The sequence below is a fragment of the Lissotriton helveticus genome, chromosome 10, assembly GCF_964261635.1.
Source record: "Lissotriton helveticus chromosome 10, aLisHel1.1, whole genome shotgun sequence".
NCBI lineage: Eukaryota > Metazoa > Chordata > Amphibia > Caudata > Salamandridae > Lissotriton > Lissotriton helveticus.
This window is the reverse complement of record NC_136071.1, coordinates 823,565,959-823,583,935: the sequence shown is the minus strand read 5'-3', so window position 1 is coordinate 823,583,935 and position 17,977 is coordinate 823,565,959. Positions and strand designations below refer to the sequence as shown.

Below are 17,977 nucleotides of genomic sequence, written 5' to 3'. Positions count from 1 at the left end.
GGGATCAGGATAAGTGAGTTAGTGCTTCTCAGGGATCTGGAGCAACCTGCTTTCTGAAGTTTAATTGCTAGGTAGGAAGGGGAGTTTTGGTGAAGAGCTTTGTGAGTGATGCAGGCAATTTTGTATGTGGATCTTCCTTCTATTGGAAGCCACTTGAGATTTTTAAGGATGGGGGAGATGTGATCAAATTTTCTGCAGTCGGAGATGAGTCTAGCTGCAAGGTGGAGGACAGATTTTATTGGGGCAAGATGGATTTTAGGAGTGCCAGCCAAAGTGGCGTTGCCATAGTCGATCCTGGAGAGGACCAGTGACTGGACAACAAGTTTGAAATCTTCTGCTGGAATGAAAGATTTGAGTTTTTTGAGGTGGAGAAGGGTTAGAAGAGCGCTTTTGGAGGCATTTTTGATGTGGGGGACGAGTTTGAGATTTTGGTCAATACTGATGCCAAGGGACTTAACAGTATTAGAGGTGGAGAGAGTGCAGTTAAGTGCATTGATGTCCTTTACCCAGAGTTGGATGGGAAAAGGATTGTTTTTGGGGGAGAAGATAATGATTTCAGTTTTTTGGGGATTTAATTTGAGATGGTTTAGATGGAACCAGCTTTGAATATTAGTCAGTGTCTCGTTTAGGTGAAGGATGTCTTTGTGAGATTTGATCTTGTAGTATAGTTGCGTGTCATCAGCATAGAGATGGTAACTGATATTAGCGTGTTTGAGGATGAGGGTGAGTGGTTCCATGAACAGATTGAATAGGGTGGGGGAGAGGATGGAACCTTGGGGAACTCCAAGTGTAACAGGTTGAGGTTTGGAGAGGAAATGGCTAAGTTTGATTTGTTGGGATCTGTTTTGGAGGAATGAGGAGAACCATTTGAGTACCGTGCCTTCAAAGTCGAATCGATCTTTGAGGGTGTTGAGAAGGGTAGGGTGGTGAACGGTGTCAAATGCAGCTGAGAGGTCAAGAAGGATAAGTATGGAGGATTCACCTTTGTCAAGGGAACGGTGAATATCATCCATGACATTAAGCATAGCAGTTTCAGTGCTGCAACCCTTTCTGAAGCCGGACTGGAAGACATCAAGGAGGTTGAATGAGATAATGTGTTTCTCAAGTTGCATTAAGACACATTTTTAGAGGGCTTTGGAGAGGAAAGGAAGGTTAGAGATGGGACGAAGGTTGTTTGGATCATTAGGGTCCGCAGTGGAGTTTTTGGGAATGGGCGTAATTTGGCCAAGTTGGAGGGATGCAGGGACACAGCCTGTGGAGAGAGAGGAGTTGATAATTTTAGACCAAATAGGGGCGATGGTGGATTTGAATTCTTGGGCTAATGTGGCGGGGAGAGGATCTTTGGAGTGTGCAGAAGGTTTAAGTTTGGCCATGATATTAGTGATCAAAGATTCAGATACTGGGCTAAAATCATTCCAGGAGGCGTTGTTTTTAGCGGGAGAGTTTGTTGTATGAAGGGTTTTATGCAGGAGTAGATCAGGTAGGGAATCGGAGGTATTAGGCGAAGTGAAAGATGAGATCGACGTTGACTTATGAGTGTATGGAAGAGTGTGTAGGGTAGTGGTAGGTTGGGGTGCGAGAAGGAGGGAAGAGAAGGATAGTTCAATCGTGTTGATTTTGTTCGTGAAGAAGCTAGCTATTTCTTCGCATTTGTCTGTGGATGCTAAAATTTTAGGAGGGCCAGTGGATGTTTGTTTTTTTACAATATTGAAAAGTTCTCTAGGGCGGTTTCTGGCTCGATCAAGCTGAGATCGTAGAAAGGAGGCTTTATCTTTAAATATGTGTTTTTTGTATTGGGCACAAGCATTCCTAAGAATAGAGAGATTCTCCACAGTTGGGTGAGATCTCCAGACCCGTTCACAATGTCTAAGTGACCGCCTTTCATTATTAAGTTCAGGATTGAACCAGGTCTTAGGGGGTATATTTTTTTGTTGTTTAAGTTTGATAGGAGCAATTTTGTCTAAGGCTTTACGAATAGAGTTATAATGGTTGGTTAGGTCATTGGTGCTGTCAGAGAGAGGTGGTAGGTCTAAGTGAGCCTTAATTGTTATTTCGAGTTCACCGGGAGGAATGCGTCGAAGGTTGCGTGAGGATTTTTTGGGTAGTATGTTGGTGGGTGCTGGTCGAGAGGTATTTTTGATCAAGGTGAAAAGGATGAGGTAGTGGTCAGACCAGTCAACCGGAAAAATATTTGTGAGGGAGGCTAGATCATTGGTCGTTATATTGGCATCAAGGGTGGCACCTTTGTTATGTGTGGGAGAGAGGCAGAGTTGGGACATATTGGTGATGTCCATTGTATTATTAAGTTGGATGACTGCAGGATCAGCCTTATTGTTCCAATGGATGTTATAATCACCAAGGAAGATGTTATTAGAATGGGAGAGAGAAGATTGAATGATAAGGTCAGTCAATTCTTCCGTAAAGGGAATGTTGTTACCTGGGGGGTGGTAGATGACGTGTAACCGGGTAGAGGGGGAGTCAGGTATGTTGAGATCGGCGCAGAGGTATTCAAAGGATGAGGGGTCTTGAGGATTGCCTAGTGAGATGTTAAGGTCGGCTTTGAAAATTAGGGCGAGTCCACCGCCTGTTTGTTCGATTCGGTCTTTTCTGATGATATCATAGCCAGGGGGGTTAAGCAAGTCAAGGATGGCGTTGGAGTGGGGTGTGAGCCATGTTTCAGTTAGGACAGCAATGTCAATGTCATCACTGAGGATAGTTTCAGCAATCTCCGTGGCGTGACAGGAGGCAGATCTACAATTTATCAGCATGCAGCAAAGGGGGGTGGTTATTGGTGGAGGAGAGGGGGGACAGATGGGGATCTGTATAAGTAGTTGGGGAGGTCTGGGGGAGGAGGGAGGAGGCGAGGGATTGCTTGTTCCTAAAAGAGTTGGAATAGACGATATATGTGTCGGGTAGGACGTGGATCGGCAGTTCCTCATCAAGTAACATTTGGTAGTGGGTTCAGATGGTTGGGAGGGGGGGCAAGGGGGGATAGCTTTAATTTGTTGAGGAGGTCTGGGTGAAGAAGGAGGAGGGGGGAGACTTCTGTTTCCTATGGGAACCGGGATAGAGGATTTATGACTAAGGGGTAAAAAGTACGACGGTGGTGGTGGGGAGATAGGTAAAATCGAGGGAGTGTGAGCATTAGTGGATGGGGAGGAGCAATAGTTAGATTAGAGGAAGTTTTAGCTTCTGAGTTATATGGTAGAGTACTAGGTTGTGGATGAGAGGATTTGAGTGGAGACACGATTTGAGAGGGTTGAGATGGTAGTGTGTAGGTTACATGGTTGTAGGAATGAGGGGTGTTATTGCCGATGATAGAGTTAGGCCGGCATTGTGTAGGTGTATTGAGGAGGATATTATAGAGTGAGGAGATAGTTTTTGAAAGGAGTGTGATGTCGCTTCTAAGGGAGGAGAGTTCTACGATGAGGGACCCAAGGGCAGGTTCAATGTACGGGGAGGCTAGAGTGTGAGTTGATGAGTGCGGGGGGACCGTGTTTGTGGGGGGAGATGTGGGTGTAGGAGACGAGGGGGATGTGGGGTAGGGAGGTTGAGTTGTTTGGATGTAAGAAGTGTTAAGAGGAGGGGAGATGTTGGTGGTGAGGTTGAAGGAAGAGGTGTGTGTAGCGGAGCAGGGTGACAGAGGAAAAGGTGATGGGGGAGAGGTGAGGGTAGAGGATGGGTGTGATGTGGGGAGTACTGTAGTTTGGATGTCAGAGATGTTGAAGGGAGGGGGGGTGATAGGGGGGAGGTTGGAAGGAGATGATTGTGTAACAGAGCATACCGAATTGGGAAGATGAGATGAGAAGAGGGGAGCAGTGAGGGTAGATAGGGGTGGAAGGAGATGAGGAGTGTCAAGGAGAAGAGGGAAGAGGGGCGTGGTTGTTAGGGTGGGTGATGAATCACGCGGTAGCAGGTGTCCGGAGACCGTGTTCAGGGATAGTGATATGGTTTGGGATGGAGTGTTAATAGGAGGTGTCGAAACAGTAGGGAGCGAAGAAGAGGTGAGAGAAATTATGGGGGATGTGGGGATTGTCTGTTGGGTAGGGTCAGATATGAGAGGTGAAGGTGAAGAGGGTTGGATGGGGGATAATGGCTCTAGGGTGAGATGAGATGAGAGCGCAAGGTCAGGAGATAGTGTGGTGGTTGGGGATACACTGCTAATAAGTAGATCATTAGAAGTTGTGGATGACGGGGGGCATCCATAGGAGGTGATATTGGGTAAGGGGCAATTGGGGCGGATGTAGAAATTCGAACCAGGCCCCAATCCCTGTCCTTCCATCAGGCAACTTTCCATCAGCTTCCGCAGCCCCAGTGGCCCACCTTCCATCTCGGATATGTTCAGAAGATTATCAACCAAGAGGGCTTTGTTGAGCAAACAGGGGGAAGTGACTCATATTGTGAGGGTCCACTCACCACCTATAAATTCCATTACACACCATACAAGCCAGCCTGAGGCCGCACTTCAGTGCACCAATAGGTTCACCCCTTCTCTGATATGATTGATGCCCCGTTGGGCCATCAGTCCTCAGATGGGATAGGCAAACTATCACCTGCACCTGTTCCTAACCACGGTTGTAAGATCCAATGTTCCTATCAGCTCATCAGTGACCTTAGAACCGAGGTAGGGACCTTAAGATCTATGATGATCGTCTTACGGCTTTGGTCAAACAACTGCTACAGAATGATATGCGATCTCATCTGCCCATTGAGCTCGCCCAGGGAACAATTAACCAACTAACTAGTACTGGACCCGCTTCACATTTGTCTGGCACACCGAAAGGGGCTTGCCCTCCCCACAGGCAACCCTGTCCACACTGTGCTGTTATTTCCCAAGCACCAGCTTACCAAAATGTCACCCAGACTAACCATCTCCCCACTGTAATTCCTAGAAACAGCCCTCCCAAACACTCAGGGGAGACTTAGTACATTTAAAACACTATAGACCAAAGCCAAACTTACCATCTCCTATTAATTTGACTGTAGTTCAGAAAATGTATATGGTCCATGTTCCCAAACTTACAGGGAGAGAGGGGGTATGAGGGAGAAGATGCTCTGAATAACAAGATCCATTGGATTCGCCACGTCAGGGGGTGTCGTTCTGTGATCCTTGACGATATCATCAGGGCAAGAAGACTTACATCTCCTGATCAACCCTACAAAAGCATTGAACTAACTTTTAATGGCGCTGATTTGGCTCAAGGTCTTCTTGCTTTGGAATGTCGTACTTGCTCTCCTGATGCCTCTCGAATCCAATTTAATATGCTATAACTCACAAATGCAAATAGTTTTTGGCTTCCCTGCTGACCGTGGTGGGGCAATCTGAGGTTCTCAATTAGATTTGAATGATTGACTCCAGGGGGAGGAGCGCCATAACGCTGTACTTCTTTCTATACTTAAAACAAACATGATCATGAGGGCTAGTCCATTGGCCACACAGTGAAGGGCTATAGGGCGGGGGTAAGCAACTGCACAAGAGGTTGGGGAGGGAGGTACTGGTTCTATTTCCAGAGAGCCCGACCCTGGCAGAAACATTGACCCCCATGTAATTATACAGTCTTCCAACAGCCCCTGCCCTGCTAGCCCAGGACCTGATCCACTTCCCAGACCGGAACTTGACCGGTAGATTATAATAGTTTCCTGGAATGTGGTAGGGCTAAGAAGCAAAATGTCACTCCATCACTGGAGCACCTTAATTGAAGGATTTGACATTTGTATTTTTCAGCAGACCTGGAGCATAGTCCCCTTATTAAAATCTTGGTATGCATGTTACTGCTCACCAGAAACCACCAGCGGAAGAGGGCACCCAGCTGGGGGGTTGATAATATGGGTGGGGATCATGTTGAGATGCCAGATCACCCTCCTTCCAAGCCCTAGTCCAGATATCCTGGGGGTACACATTAAGGGTCCTGAGGGGGCGATTCTATTGATCTATTTAACGTCTATGTGAGGGGAACCAAAGGAGGGAGACCCACGCCCACACTTTTGGAAAAGGAGTTAGATAGGTGCCCAACTTACTCAAAATTACTATTAGCGGCGACTTAAACACCACCTTTGACCCCTAAACAAAGAGGACATAATGTGGATGAACGAATACAACTCTAGATGGGCTGTTTTCCCAATTAGACCTCCCTCCAATTAGGAAATGGACAAAGCTTGCACTCCAAGTGAACGCTCTAAGTGCAGAATTTCGGCTAAGGGCGGTGAATGGAAGAACCCCCTCGGATATGTTGGGTACGAACACGTTCAATAGGATCAGTGGTCCATCTTGCATCGACTATGTCCTCGTTGATGTGGGTCTTTAGAGGAATGTGATCGATATGAATGTGGGCGATACAACTGACAGCAATCACAATCCACTCAGTCTTATTATGAAGCCCCTGTGGGACGATCTCTCTGCCTCTATGTGAGGCTCTCAATTGAGTAACCCCAAGGAGGTCTACCAATCCAACGCTAGGCATACACTAAGATGGTGAAAGATAGTCCTACAGGAAGATAAGATTCGGAACACACACGACGATCTGGAAGCTGGATACTACCGAGCTTCAGTCTCTGGTCACATGCCCAGGTAGTGAGGGTGAGATAATTACAGCCCATACACGTATCTTTGCTCGTCTCAGCTCTTACATAACAGATCCGAGAACAAACTGAAGGCCATGCACTTCAAAAGGGGGAATAGTCCTGTGGTACACAAGGGATTGCAAACATGCATGTTCAATCCTAGCATCAGGTAGATAAAGAGCAAATTTCTCCTGGGAAAAAGATTTCACTGCACTGGGATCAGTGATATTAATTGATCTTAACCATCCATACTAATTCACTCAACCTCATTTATCAACGACAGCTATAGTGTCACCGATCACAACACAAAGAAAAATCAACTAGGGCCCCAACAGTCAATTATGTAGAACAATACTCAAAAACAGCTGATATGCAAAAATAAACAAATGTTAATACAATATATATAGTTTACACAAGAATTACAAATTATTTCGTGAACAAATTCATGAAATACATAAAGAATAAAAAACACCAATGTACTGACAATACAGAAGAATAAAAATAAGAGAACAACAAGCAACAGTGTATAATCATAAAAACATCATAAATTTGTTACTCCACATAGAATTCATTGTAGTAATATCTCATGGGTGTCCATAAATCATTTCATCTATTCACCATCCAATCAGATCCTTGGATGTAACACCATATAATACGTCAACGTGTTTCGATGGCCCGTATATTATTGTAAGCCACCTTCTTCAGGACAATGTTTATAGACTGTTTACTTTCAATTAAAATCACCAGTGAATCCTCGCGATGTCACTGGGGTGGTTCAGGAAATATTTTCACAATTTAAATATTTTCTACGTAATAAGAAAATGGAATAAAGAGATTAAACTGAGGAACCCTTCCCTCGTTGTCTATTGGATTTGGACTTTATAATATTTCCTATTGATCTATTTGTTGTTGTGTGGTGCACCTGTGTTTTTGGTTTCAATTGTTGAGTTCCTGAGGGAACAAGCACTGTGACAGTGGGTGTTGTTCGGTGTGCACACAGACCCTTATAAGGACATAAGGGGTAATACTTTTGGAGCAATAGTAGGTTAGGTCCTGGCTGTGAAGAGGTCCCACTGTTAGTCCAAGACTTGCTTATAACAGGTGTATTTGTGGAGCGCACGATTACCCGAAGGTGTCCTGGCGCTGAATAACAGATGTTTATTGCTACCAACTCAATGGTACTCATTTTATCGACCTCAAATGGATGAAAGGCTGTGTGGACCTGCCCGGATTTGAACCTATGACCATGAGGTCAAACACAGGCCTCTGCACTGGATGCATTAGTCCACTGAGCCACCAGACCCAGTAATCAGGTCATCAGTTTTGACACTTGCAATAATGTAGGGTGGATTAAAAAAGTCAGGAAATTGGTGTTAGATGTCGGGCTCCAGGGTCTTTGGGACAAGCCAGGCCCCACCCTGCTTCGAAAAGAGGCCCTGAAGCAATACTATTGGAAATGGGTGGAGCAATGCAAGTCTATCAAGCCTAATCAGGGGAAACTCACTGAGGAATTCCTGCTCCACAAACAAGTTAGATCATTGGAACCCTACCTAGACATAATCTAGATCCCCCAGGACATGACGTTATATAGTCATTTCAGGTTTGGTACCCTTCCTGTGGGTGAGGTTACATCTAAGAGGCACCCTAACTACCAAAGTCCATGCAATTGTCCTGTTTGCAATGCCTCGGTGGAGTCCATAGCCCACGTGCTGTTTGCATGCCTATTCATGTGCAGCCCCGGACCGGACCCCGACGATGGGGTCCGGTCCGAGGGCTTTCGCAGGTACACTGCGGGTGCCGAGTGTCAAGGGCGGTGTGCCAAATACGCTCCCACCCCCCTCCTGTGACCCATGGTGTCCCCTCGTTACACCATATAAGTGCAGAAACCTAATGTGTAGAAGCCTCCTAAACCAGGAGTTACCTAGGAAGATAAATTTCACCAATTTTCTTCCTTTTTGCACTTCCTTTACACCAATTTTTCACTTTCACGTCCCTAGGTAAGGGTGGGCCTTAGCGCGTCCATACCACCAGGGTCTAGAACACCTTTTAAAGTCCTGAAGAATGCCTGGTAACCTCACACCGTTTTATAGGCAGAAACATGTTGACTGACGATATCTATTGTAAATAACCACACAATTAATTGTGGACAATTTTCCCAACACATAATTTTAATCTATGTTCCAAGTGACCACATAATAAATCATTTTTTGGTTACACTTAGACTTTTTTTATACCCCTCACCACCATTTAATTTATCTTCACTACACGCCCTAAAACTCACAAATCCTGCTCCGCAGTAATTCTGGCGTCGCAGCACACTAAAGAGGCACTCTGCCTCTTTAGTGGGGCCCAATGATGAAGCATGTCACCACTAGGTGGTGAGTGAGGGCCTTCCTAACCTACCTAATTGTGGCCGGTTACCCTCTTCTTTTGCTCCTACGTATGGTCCTACATAACCATACAACACTCTTTTGTTGTTTGATCGACTAAATAGCAGTGCCTTTTTTCTTTTTTGATTAAATTTGACAGCGTCAGTGGCAACTAAATAATTTTCTTTCATGCAGAACCAATTTTTCAGTCTCATAGGTGGCTTCCCAGGATGTGTAGAAAAGATCAAATTTGCACCAACTGCTGATTTGAGGGTGAAGAGAGCTCACAAATGTCTTATATGAGGCTGAAAAGCAGAGGAAATAAAATGCTTACGTTTGCAAATATCAATATGTTAGATGAAATCAATCACAAAATAATTGTATCTGTATTTGCTGTGAAAGAAACTGATTGAAATGAGTCTATTATCAATGGCGAGAAATGTGCTCCCTTAGGTTAGTTGCCAATAACAGGGATCTCAATGATCAAGGATGGTCATCGCTGGCACTGCACAACATCGCCATGTTGCGAGATGAAGTTGCATGAACGTCCAAACGTGTAGGTTGATGAAATCTGTTGCAGAAGCAATAACACAGAGCGAAAAAAATGACACACTTATGTAGGCGTGAAGAACAGATCCTGTGCACACGCAAAAGTAGTTTGTAGTCCTGAAGTCAAGACCTGCGAATATGTTAAGAGAAAAGGGGTTTCCGTAAAAGTTTCAAGGATACCAAATACAAAGGTTCAGGTGGATGAAAATTATTTATAAATCAAATGTTGGTAAGTACAGAAAAAGTAGCCAGCCAACACGTGTTTCGTCACACCGTGAAGGAGATGTGACTCATCAGGGCAGGATAATGAGGAGCGCACCCGATCCATGCGTTCTGTAGGCGTGCGAGGTCCGGGTGATGGATCCTTCACCCGGAAAACCCTTTTCTCTTAACATATTCGCAGGTCCTGACTTCAGGGCTACAAACTACTTTTGCGTGTGCACAGGATCTGTTCTTCAAACATTTGGTGTAGGCCTCCCTACACTTTTGCAGGGGTTGTCTTTTCCTTTGGGTTTGTGTTCCCCTGTCCTGCTCTGCACAGCGTGCCCTCTGCACAAACATGTAAGAAATAAGATCAAACTGCACAGAGCGCCATCACTTCCTGCTCCCTAAACTCAAAACCCATTCCTTTTCCAAAAACACTTATGTAGGTGTGTTGTGACTGACAGGTAACATGAATAGAGGAAGTCAGTTAGCAACAGTCCTCATGTCAGACCTTTTGGATAGGTGCTTGGGCCTGACCGGCCAAATCCTGCAATGGCTGACACTGCAGAGCAGTAGGGGAAGCAGTTTAAATGTACACGATGAAGAACAAGCACCACCACCAGTGATTCAGAGGCAATTGAAGAGCAGTATAGCAGCGGTGTTGGGTTTTCCTAAAAGTACATCAGTGAGCTCCTGAGATGCCATGATGCAGAGCAAGATCATAAATTGGGTAAGCAAGGCAGGTGGTGGGAACCTATGCCATCTCAGGACCTTATCAAGATATACAATGTGTTAGGAGCATGTGTCCCCGGAGCCTGCAGAAGACCGCTGCCTTTGAAGGTGAGTCGGCCAGGCAAACCTCCTTCCCTTCTTACCCCCCACTGGCGATCATTGGTAATGTGTCTCCTCACCTCCCCTGCTGGGGGAGAGAGTGCAAGTGTCTAAAGCTCTATCCTCAGGGCATTCCAACAAGGGAGCACTGCAGGCCCAGCACTGGGTCCACTGAGTCCACAGCCACTGTTGCTTCTAGTGAGGGGAGGCCCAAAACAGTCTCTGGCAGGGGAGCCCCTACCAGAAGTCCAGGCTTTTAGTAGCTGGACGAAAGGCCAGCAGGCAGGGTTTACTGAGGGGCAGTGCTCTCTGGCAAAACGAATGCCGCTTGTGTTCTCCAGCCTGGGCACCTGCAGGCAAGGAAGGTCCCTCCTCTAGAAAGGCACAAGGCCAACAGGTGATGTGACTGGGAGAGGCCAGTCAGTCCCCCAACAGTCCACAAGTCTAGGAGCCGTGATCCCTATTCCATACACCACTGTTGCCCTGGTCACTGGCCGGGGCATCCTAGTCCCAGAAGGGACTTCTGCTCGAGGAGTTCAGCACAGCAGAGCCCGAGTGGAAATCCGAAAAGGTCGAAGAATGCAAGAGACCAAGGGTCGGCGGAGTGGGGTGCTAGGTCTCTTCCGGTCAACTAGGTTGCGCCTCTGCACTCCCCTGAGGAGGTACTGAGATTTCAGAAAGCACCTCGGTCTGTTCCCAGGTGGTTTTGTAAGCACTGGGGGGCATAATCACAAGTCCCTTTGTGTAGCTCTTGCATCACGCAACATGGTGTAAGAGCGACGCAAATTAAAAATGAGATTTATGAAGCCAAGCAAGGCCAACTTGGAGGAGGACCTACGCTAGCAAGCAAGATGGCAGCATAATCTCCCGGCTCCGCCGACCTCCGCCAGCAGCTCGTATATCCTGCAAGTTATCCTGTTTTCCAACCGGACTCCCGTATATATGAGGAGTGACTGACTCTGAAGGCGCAATCCCGAACTTTTTATCACACCGGATGACGGAGATACGCCGTGTTTCATTTTCGGCCTACCTGGGAGTGGAAGCCGGGGCCTCGATTTCTAACCCATCCGGGCTGGAATTGAACAACATCGGCTGTGAACCTTGGGCTTTGTCCGGTCTCCCGAACGGGGACATAATCTACCTGTTTTAAACGGCGATTTCGTATCCTGCCTGCAACGCACACGCCACGGCGTGACACATCGTTTGCTGCGGCCCTGTATCCGACGCCCGGAGACATAGTAAGCTTGTCGGGGGGGGTGCGGACGGGAGCCCCGACCAGCGGCGAAGGTGCAAAATTGTGAGGTGAGAGCGCCCGTGGTTGGTGTCCGCTCCAGATTTGCCTGCTTCCCCGGAGTAGCCGGCCTCCGGGGTCTGCATCCTGATCTGTTGCTTACGAGAGGAGATGGAGGGGACGAAAGACACACCACCGCTGCGCGCCGTAATGGCGGCCATTAGAGCGCTCCACTCACAGATCATCGTCAACTACCAGGCACTGTCGGTAACAATGAATGATCTTTGCCGGAGACCGGACAGCGGCTTTTTGCCATCATCGCAGCCAGCGTTGCCACCAATGAACCATCGTGTATCCAACTTCGAGGTCCCTGTGCAGACGCCGGATCCCTTTCGCGCTGCTGATTCCTATGAGACAGATCGCGTGCCCGTGGACATTGTCAGCGTCCCTTGCTTGAACCCTATCTCGCCGAATATCACTATGGACAACCTTGACTGCCTTAACAAGATCACCTGTGACTATTGGAAAGTTTTATCATCCTTCCACGCTTTTCCTCGCTTGCTCTGTGGAGATCGTGAACTTTTATCCTTCATTTGGCTTGCTCATACTGACTTGAACTTTCATGAAAACTTTACTTCTCTCATTGTTGCAGTGGCCTGGGTTATAAGTGCTCCAGTGGACATTCGTACTGGCCAGGGTTAACTTGTGGGACTTTTTAGGATACGTGAAAATAATTTAATCTGCCGCTGGGATTGTGACCTGTGAAATGCGGGAGTCGGGTGGTTTGTTTCGTACTTACCCGGATTGATTGTGCATCTCGCTACATTTATTTTGCACTTGTTTCCGGGGTGGTCGCGTCTGGTGGAGGGTAGGGGAGTCCGGGAGTGTGTTTTTTTTTTTTTTTTTTTGTCTCTCCTCCTCCCCTTCTTTTTCTCTTTTAGGGACGTTTCTGGGCGACAGGCACGCTGCTAGTGGGTTAGGCCGTAGCCATTGCAGGGGTGCAGGGTGGTGGGGGGGTTTGTTATTTTGCCTTTGTTTTGTTCTATGGCCCCTTCTTTCTTCTCTTTCTTTCTCTTTAGGGTATTCCTCTGGGCGACAGGCACGCTGCTAGTGGGATAGGCCGTAGCCATTGCAGGGGTGCAGGGTGGGGGGTGCGGGGGGGGTTTGTTATTTTGCCTTTGTTGTGTTCTATGGCCCCTTTTCCTTTTTCTTGCAGGGTCCGGTAGCGATACTTTCGATCTCATCCTGCAGCATATGAGTGGGCGGGGTTTGGGGTGGGTGGTTATGATGATAGATAGGTAGCTTTGTTCTTCTCCCTTAGTAAACATACTGGCGCTTGCATTTTTACTGTTGGGCTATCTTGATCCATGACTGCCTTTTAACGCCTACCCGCATTTTTATACCTCCAGTGTGTAGCTCCGGATATCCTGTATCTTCTTCTTTATCTTGTTTTTGGGGGAGGGTTAAATATAAAATGAAACCTTAGGCATATCCTTGATCTCGAAATGTTTTCAATACATCGTCTATCCTCTACCGCTGCCGGACCCATGGGTTGTCGGCTGAAGAGCTGTGTTATTGGATTTCCTGATACGTTCTGCATACATGTGGTGACCGGCCCCTGTCGATGCAGGGCTACTTCTGTATTTTGTGTTGAACGATATATTAAAGGTTTTTTTTAAAAAAAAAAAAAAAAAAAAGCAAGGCCAACTTGCTTGGCCCTGAGCAACTTTATAAATCTCGAGTAATGCAATGCATCACAAATCACTGCGTTGCATTACTCTACACCAGGGAGGCGTTTCCATGGGCATTGCGTGGGTGTTTCCATGCAACATCCATAGATTTTGACTCAATTCCCGATTTATCAAAAGTCGGAAATACCCCAAAAACCTATCCCTACCCAGATGAGGCATAATGAGGAGAATTTGTGCTTATTTCTCCTCGTTTTATCCTCTGTCTATGTGTGCTGCAATCTGCAGTGCACATAGAAAGAGGAAAAAGCATCAGGGGATTGTTTTTCTGCAGGAAGGTACCCCTTCCTGCACAAAAACAATCTTCCTTACAATGCAGGCGCCCTTGCACCATGGTCACAGCGTGCCTTCCTTGGTGCTAAGCAGCCAAAAGGGCGCCAGCGCAGGCGAAAGGGCAGGAATGTGCCATATTGCCTTAAATATTGCGCATTCCTGCACTTTCCTGGTAACACAGTGCAGCGCAGGAAGACTTGCTGCACTGTGTGACTTGGCCATAAATATAGCACTGGGTGTGCATAAGAGGTTGCAGTACAGCAGGATAGTTCAAATAATAGAAGGATAATGAGCTGGTACATTGAAGCTTCATTCCTACGCACACACCATATTGGTTGTCACTTCACGGCGCCCATCGCTCTTTATATCTACAATTGCTTAACTTGTGTGAGCCAAAATGATCCACGGAATTGTTAAATGTATTTATGATTGAGGTCAACAAATCTGCTTATTTATTAGAATGTGTTTATCTTTTTGTGTTTCACAAAATGTGTAACCAGAAGCATTAAAAAAATTATGACGATTTCTTGATATGTGTTTGAAGCATTAAAGATAATACATCTATATAGTTTTGTAAAGTTTTATTTTTAGGTATAATATTTTATTTTTCTGTTGTGCAGAAACATAGGAATAAAACCACTACTTTGAAAACTAGAGGTCACAAAGACTCAAACTATTGACAAATATACACCATATACACTAAAATAAGTAGAGCATCTAAAGCTCAATTTACTGAATCAGGTTAAGAGCATGCGAAAGTGTTAAGCAACAACAGATGTACAAGAAACGTGTTCATTTATACTCATCGTCATCCTATGTATATTTCGTCCCCCTTTGCAAAATTGAGAAGTGATCTTTTTTTATATTTTTACAGGAACTGGGAAGTGTTTACAGTATATTGGCAGCAATTTTAAACGTCGGTAACATTGACTTTTCCTCGTTGGTTTCTGAGCATCAAATTGACAAGAGTATAATTTCCAATTCAACTGTGCTTGAAAATTGTAAGTTGTGCTAACATGTTCTATTTCTGCATTGCTTCTGTGTCTGCTTACATTTCTTTGTCCGCCTAGTTCGAGTGTTTGCAGAATGCTTGAATTTTCAGAAAAACTGCCAGCGTGAAGAATACACAAAACAGTCTGAATGTAAACTGCTGTTTCAAGAAAGCATTAACAATTGTATATCAGTACAAAATCCCACTGATAAACTGTCTACATCCAAAGGTGACTCACATTTATCCCTGTGCACACTCAGAGGTGACATAAATGCAGCTCAGCCCCTGGCTGTTCTTCACATCTTGTTATCTTGTTTTGTTGACCTAGAAGTATGCTTCTCCAAGGTAAATCATGTAATGCCAGTTAAGAGAAAATAATTCCTAGGTTGTCAAGATTGGAAAACTGAACAGTGCCAAATCAGAGGAAAATAACATCCCAAAAATGTGTTTAAGCATAAAAGAAATGTCAAAAGGAAATGAGTGGGATTCACAGGCTGCACTTTAGGAATAGAGCAGAAATGGTTGCCGAAAACTTTGGTCCACACCAAGGAGGTACCTGCATACTAAACAAGTTCAAAAACAGGGGTATAGCTTCCAATTGTGCAGCAGGTGCAGTGGTGCCAGGGACCATAGACCCGTGGGGCCCATTGAACCCTGATTATTGCTGTATTTTATAATGCAAACAGCCTTCCGTGCACTTTGGTTCATGACTAAGTGTGTACGCTACTGTTCAAGAATGTGAAAGAATTGCAAAATAAATTGGCTTACAAGGAGCAAAATCTTTATATGTGGTAGTTTCACTCTCTTTTCATATACTGAACTGAAGCAACTTATTGTACAGGCAACAGCCCTGTATACAGTTCTGCAAAGTTGTGAAGTTAGCGACCTCGCAACTTTGCACGAGCTTTCGAAATCATGAAGATTTAAACATTAAAACTTGGGGCTAAAAACTTTCCTGCCATTGATCAGGTCTGGAAGTGGTTCAGCTTGGATTTCCAGTTGGCAGTACTGCACTCAGTCTTCTTTCACCACTTCTGGCAGCGGATTAGGAGACCGCAATGCCAGACGAGGTATTGAGTTTCCCAACTACCACTCAAATACTAACAGGAAAACACAAGTTCCTTACATGTTAACATGGGGTAGCCCTGGCTGCTCAGACTAGGACACAGCACCTCTGTGTCTTGCTCAGGCTGCATATTGGCCCACCTCTCCCTTTTGTTGTCATGGAGCAGGCCAGGCCTGCCCAGTACCTGTGTGACTGCTATGTCCCACAGCTCCTTGCAGGCAAGCAGAGGCTACCAAAGCAGGCTCCTGAGGAGTGTGAAAATCAGTAATGGATGGGAACAAGGCTCATCCTCCCAGCCAGCAGGTCTGGCTACCTGGTTGATTCTGCCAGTAGCATATGCTTACCTCAAAAGATTAAGCTGTGCATGTTTAAGTACACATGGCCAGTACAGTGAAACTGTGAATGCCTCATTAAATCAGTTATGGGTCCTTTTCATAAGTCCAACTGTTACTTGAGTAACTGTGGTAGTTCTAGAGCTAATATATGACGAAGAGTGCTGACCTCCCGGGCTTAGTTCTTATCAAACCAAAGAAACTGGGCTCGTCTGACCGATTTGGTGACTCTAGGTAACCTCGGGCTGATCACACATCCCTGTGATGGTGACAATATATATATATGGATGTTTGCCCTATCAACTTCTGATGCTTGTTTGTGCCTACCATGGTGCCATGGGGAATGAGGGTTTAATTCTGGAGAGGGAGCTTTCGAAATAGCTGCGACATTCAAGAAAAGCAGCAGGTGCACAAAATACCCAATCTCAAATACGTGAGATCAGAAGCAGTGAATGATGGGATAAAAGTCCTAGTTAGAAGACTAACCTGTAACTGGTGGATTTCAGTGGCTTTTGAGTATTCTTTAAATCATTCTTTACTTAATTCGGCATGTATCTATAATGTCACTTTAACCTTTGTTTTTTCAGTGAATCTCTAGCACAAGTTATGGATTTAGCACCTAACCTAACATTAACATCACTTTAACCTTTGATTGTTTCAGTGGATTTCTGAGGTTTTCTGATCACATACTAAATTGCCCCAGCAACCAACAGTACGTAGGTGGCCAATCCTCCAGCTGTGCACAAAGTCTGTCTACCAAAATGTTACTGTTTTAAAATTAGGGAGCTGCTATGCTACTGATAAGATGGGTTGGGGGTGAGTAAACAGATGTGTTAAGGGGATTATGTACTTATGCAGATGTCTCTCTCCAACTATTTTAGCACCTCACATTGTGCCATAAATTACTAAATGCCCATACCTCACCTCACATTTCTCATCCATTGGTTTCATACCCTCATTAACATCTCAATGCTCGTTTACTTTAGCCTGCTCCTCAGGAAAAGCACAAATTCAAAATCTCATATTCCAACAAAATGATTTTCAGGAGAGACTCACTTTTGTCCTGAATGTAAACCCTTAGCACTCCATTTGTTCATTAGCACTCTGTAGTAAAACTGCAGTTGATCGCCAGGGAGTCAACTACCAGATTGTAGCTGGTGTTGGATGTATATGTTTCACTCTGCATGTCCGACTGTTTTAGTGACATGGACGAGGAAGATATTTCCGAATTCATAGAAAATGTATCCTTATTTTTGCTTTCTGGGGTACTAACTATGATTTCATTGTGTTCATTTACAGCAGTATCCTCTGTAGGAAATGCTTTCATTTTTATGGCTTCAGGTGTCCCACAATTTTTCATAGATACAGAATGATAGCACTTTAGTTGTTCCTTTGAACACTGTGGTGAATCTGCAGTGGAACATTGGGGAATCAACTGACAGACTGCTGCTGCTGGTTGAAATAAGAATGAGTGAATAAATCAATCAATAAAAAAAATTCTAAAGTGCGCTTTTACCCAAAGGCATCTTGGCGCTGGTACATTTCTTACTAAAAATATCAAACTTTTTGCTCACATGGGTGAGGAAAATAGTGTGTGTGAGGTTATAGAAAATATGTTCTCATTTTACCTTCCTGAGCACCTTTCATAGCCTCTACAAGGAAATCATGAGAGAAATTTATTTTTTCTCAAACATGATTCATCATTTCCAGAAGATCGGTATTCATGTGTAAATTAACTTAATAAAACACCACAGCTCCTAAGATGTGCATGATACCACCAACAAACGATTTCTGTTATGCCTAAACTCAGTACTAACACCTC

General features: G+C 45.2%; 1 protein-coding gene across 1 annotated transcript in view; it reads left to right on the top strand.

Annotated features, from left to right (window-relative positions):
* Positions 1-17,977, top strand: part of MYO3A (myosin IIIA) — an 869,350-nt gene that overhangs the window by 469,720 nt on the left and 381,653 nt on the right. The window contains exon 16 of the mRNA XM_078662798.1: positions 14,641-14,767. Within this exon, the coding sequence (XP_078518924.1) occupies positions 14,641-14,767 (127 nt within the window). The remainder of the gene's footprint in view (positions 1-14,640; positions 14,768-17,977) is intronic.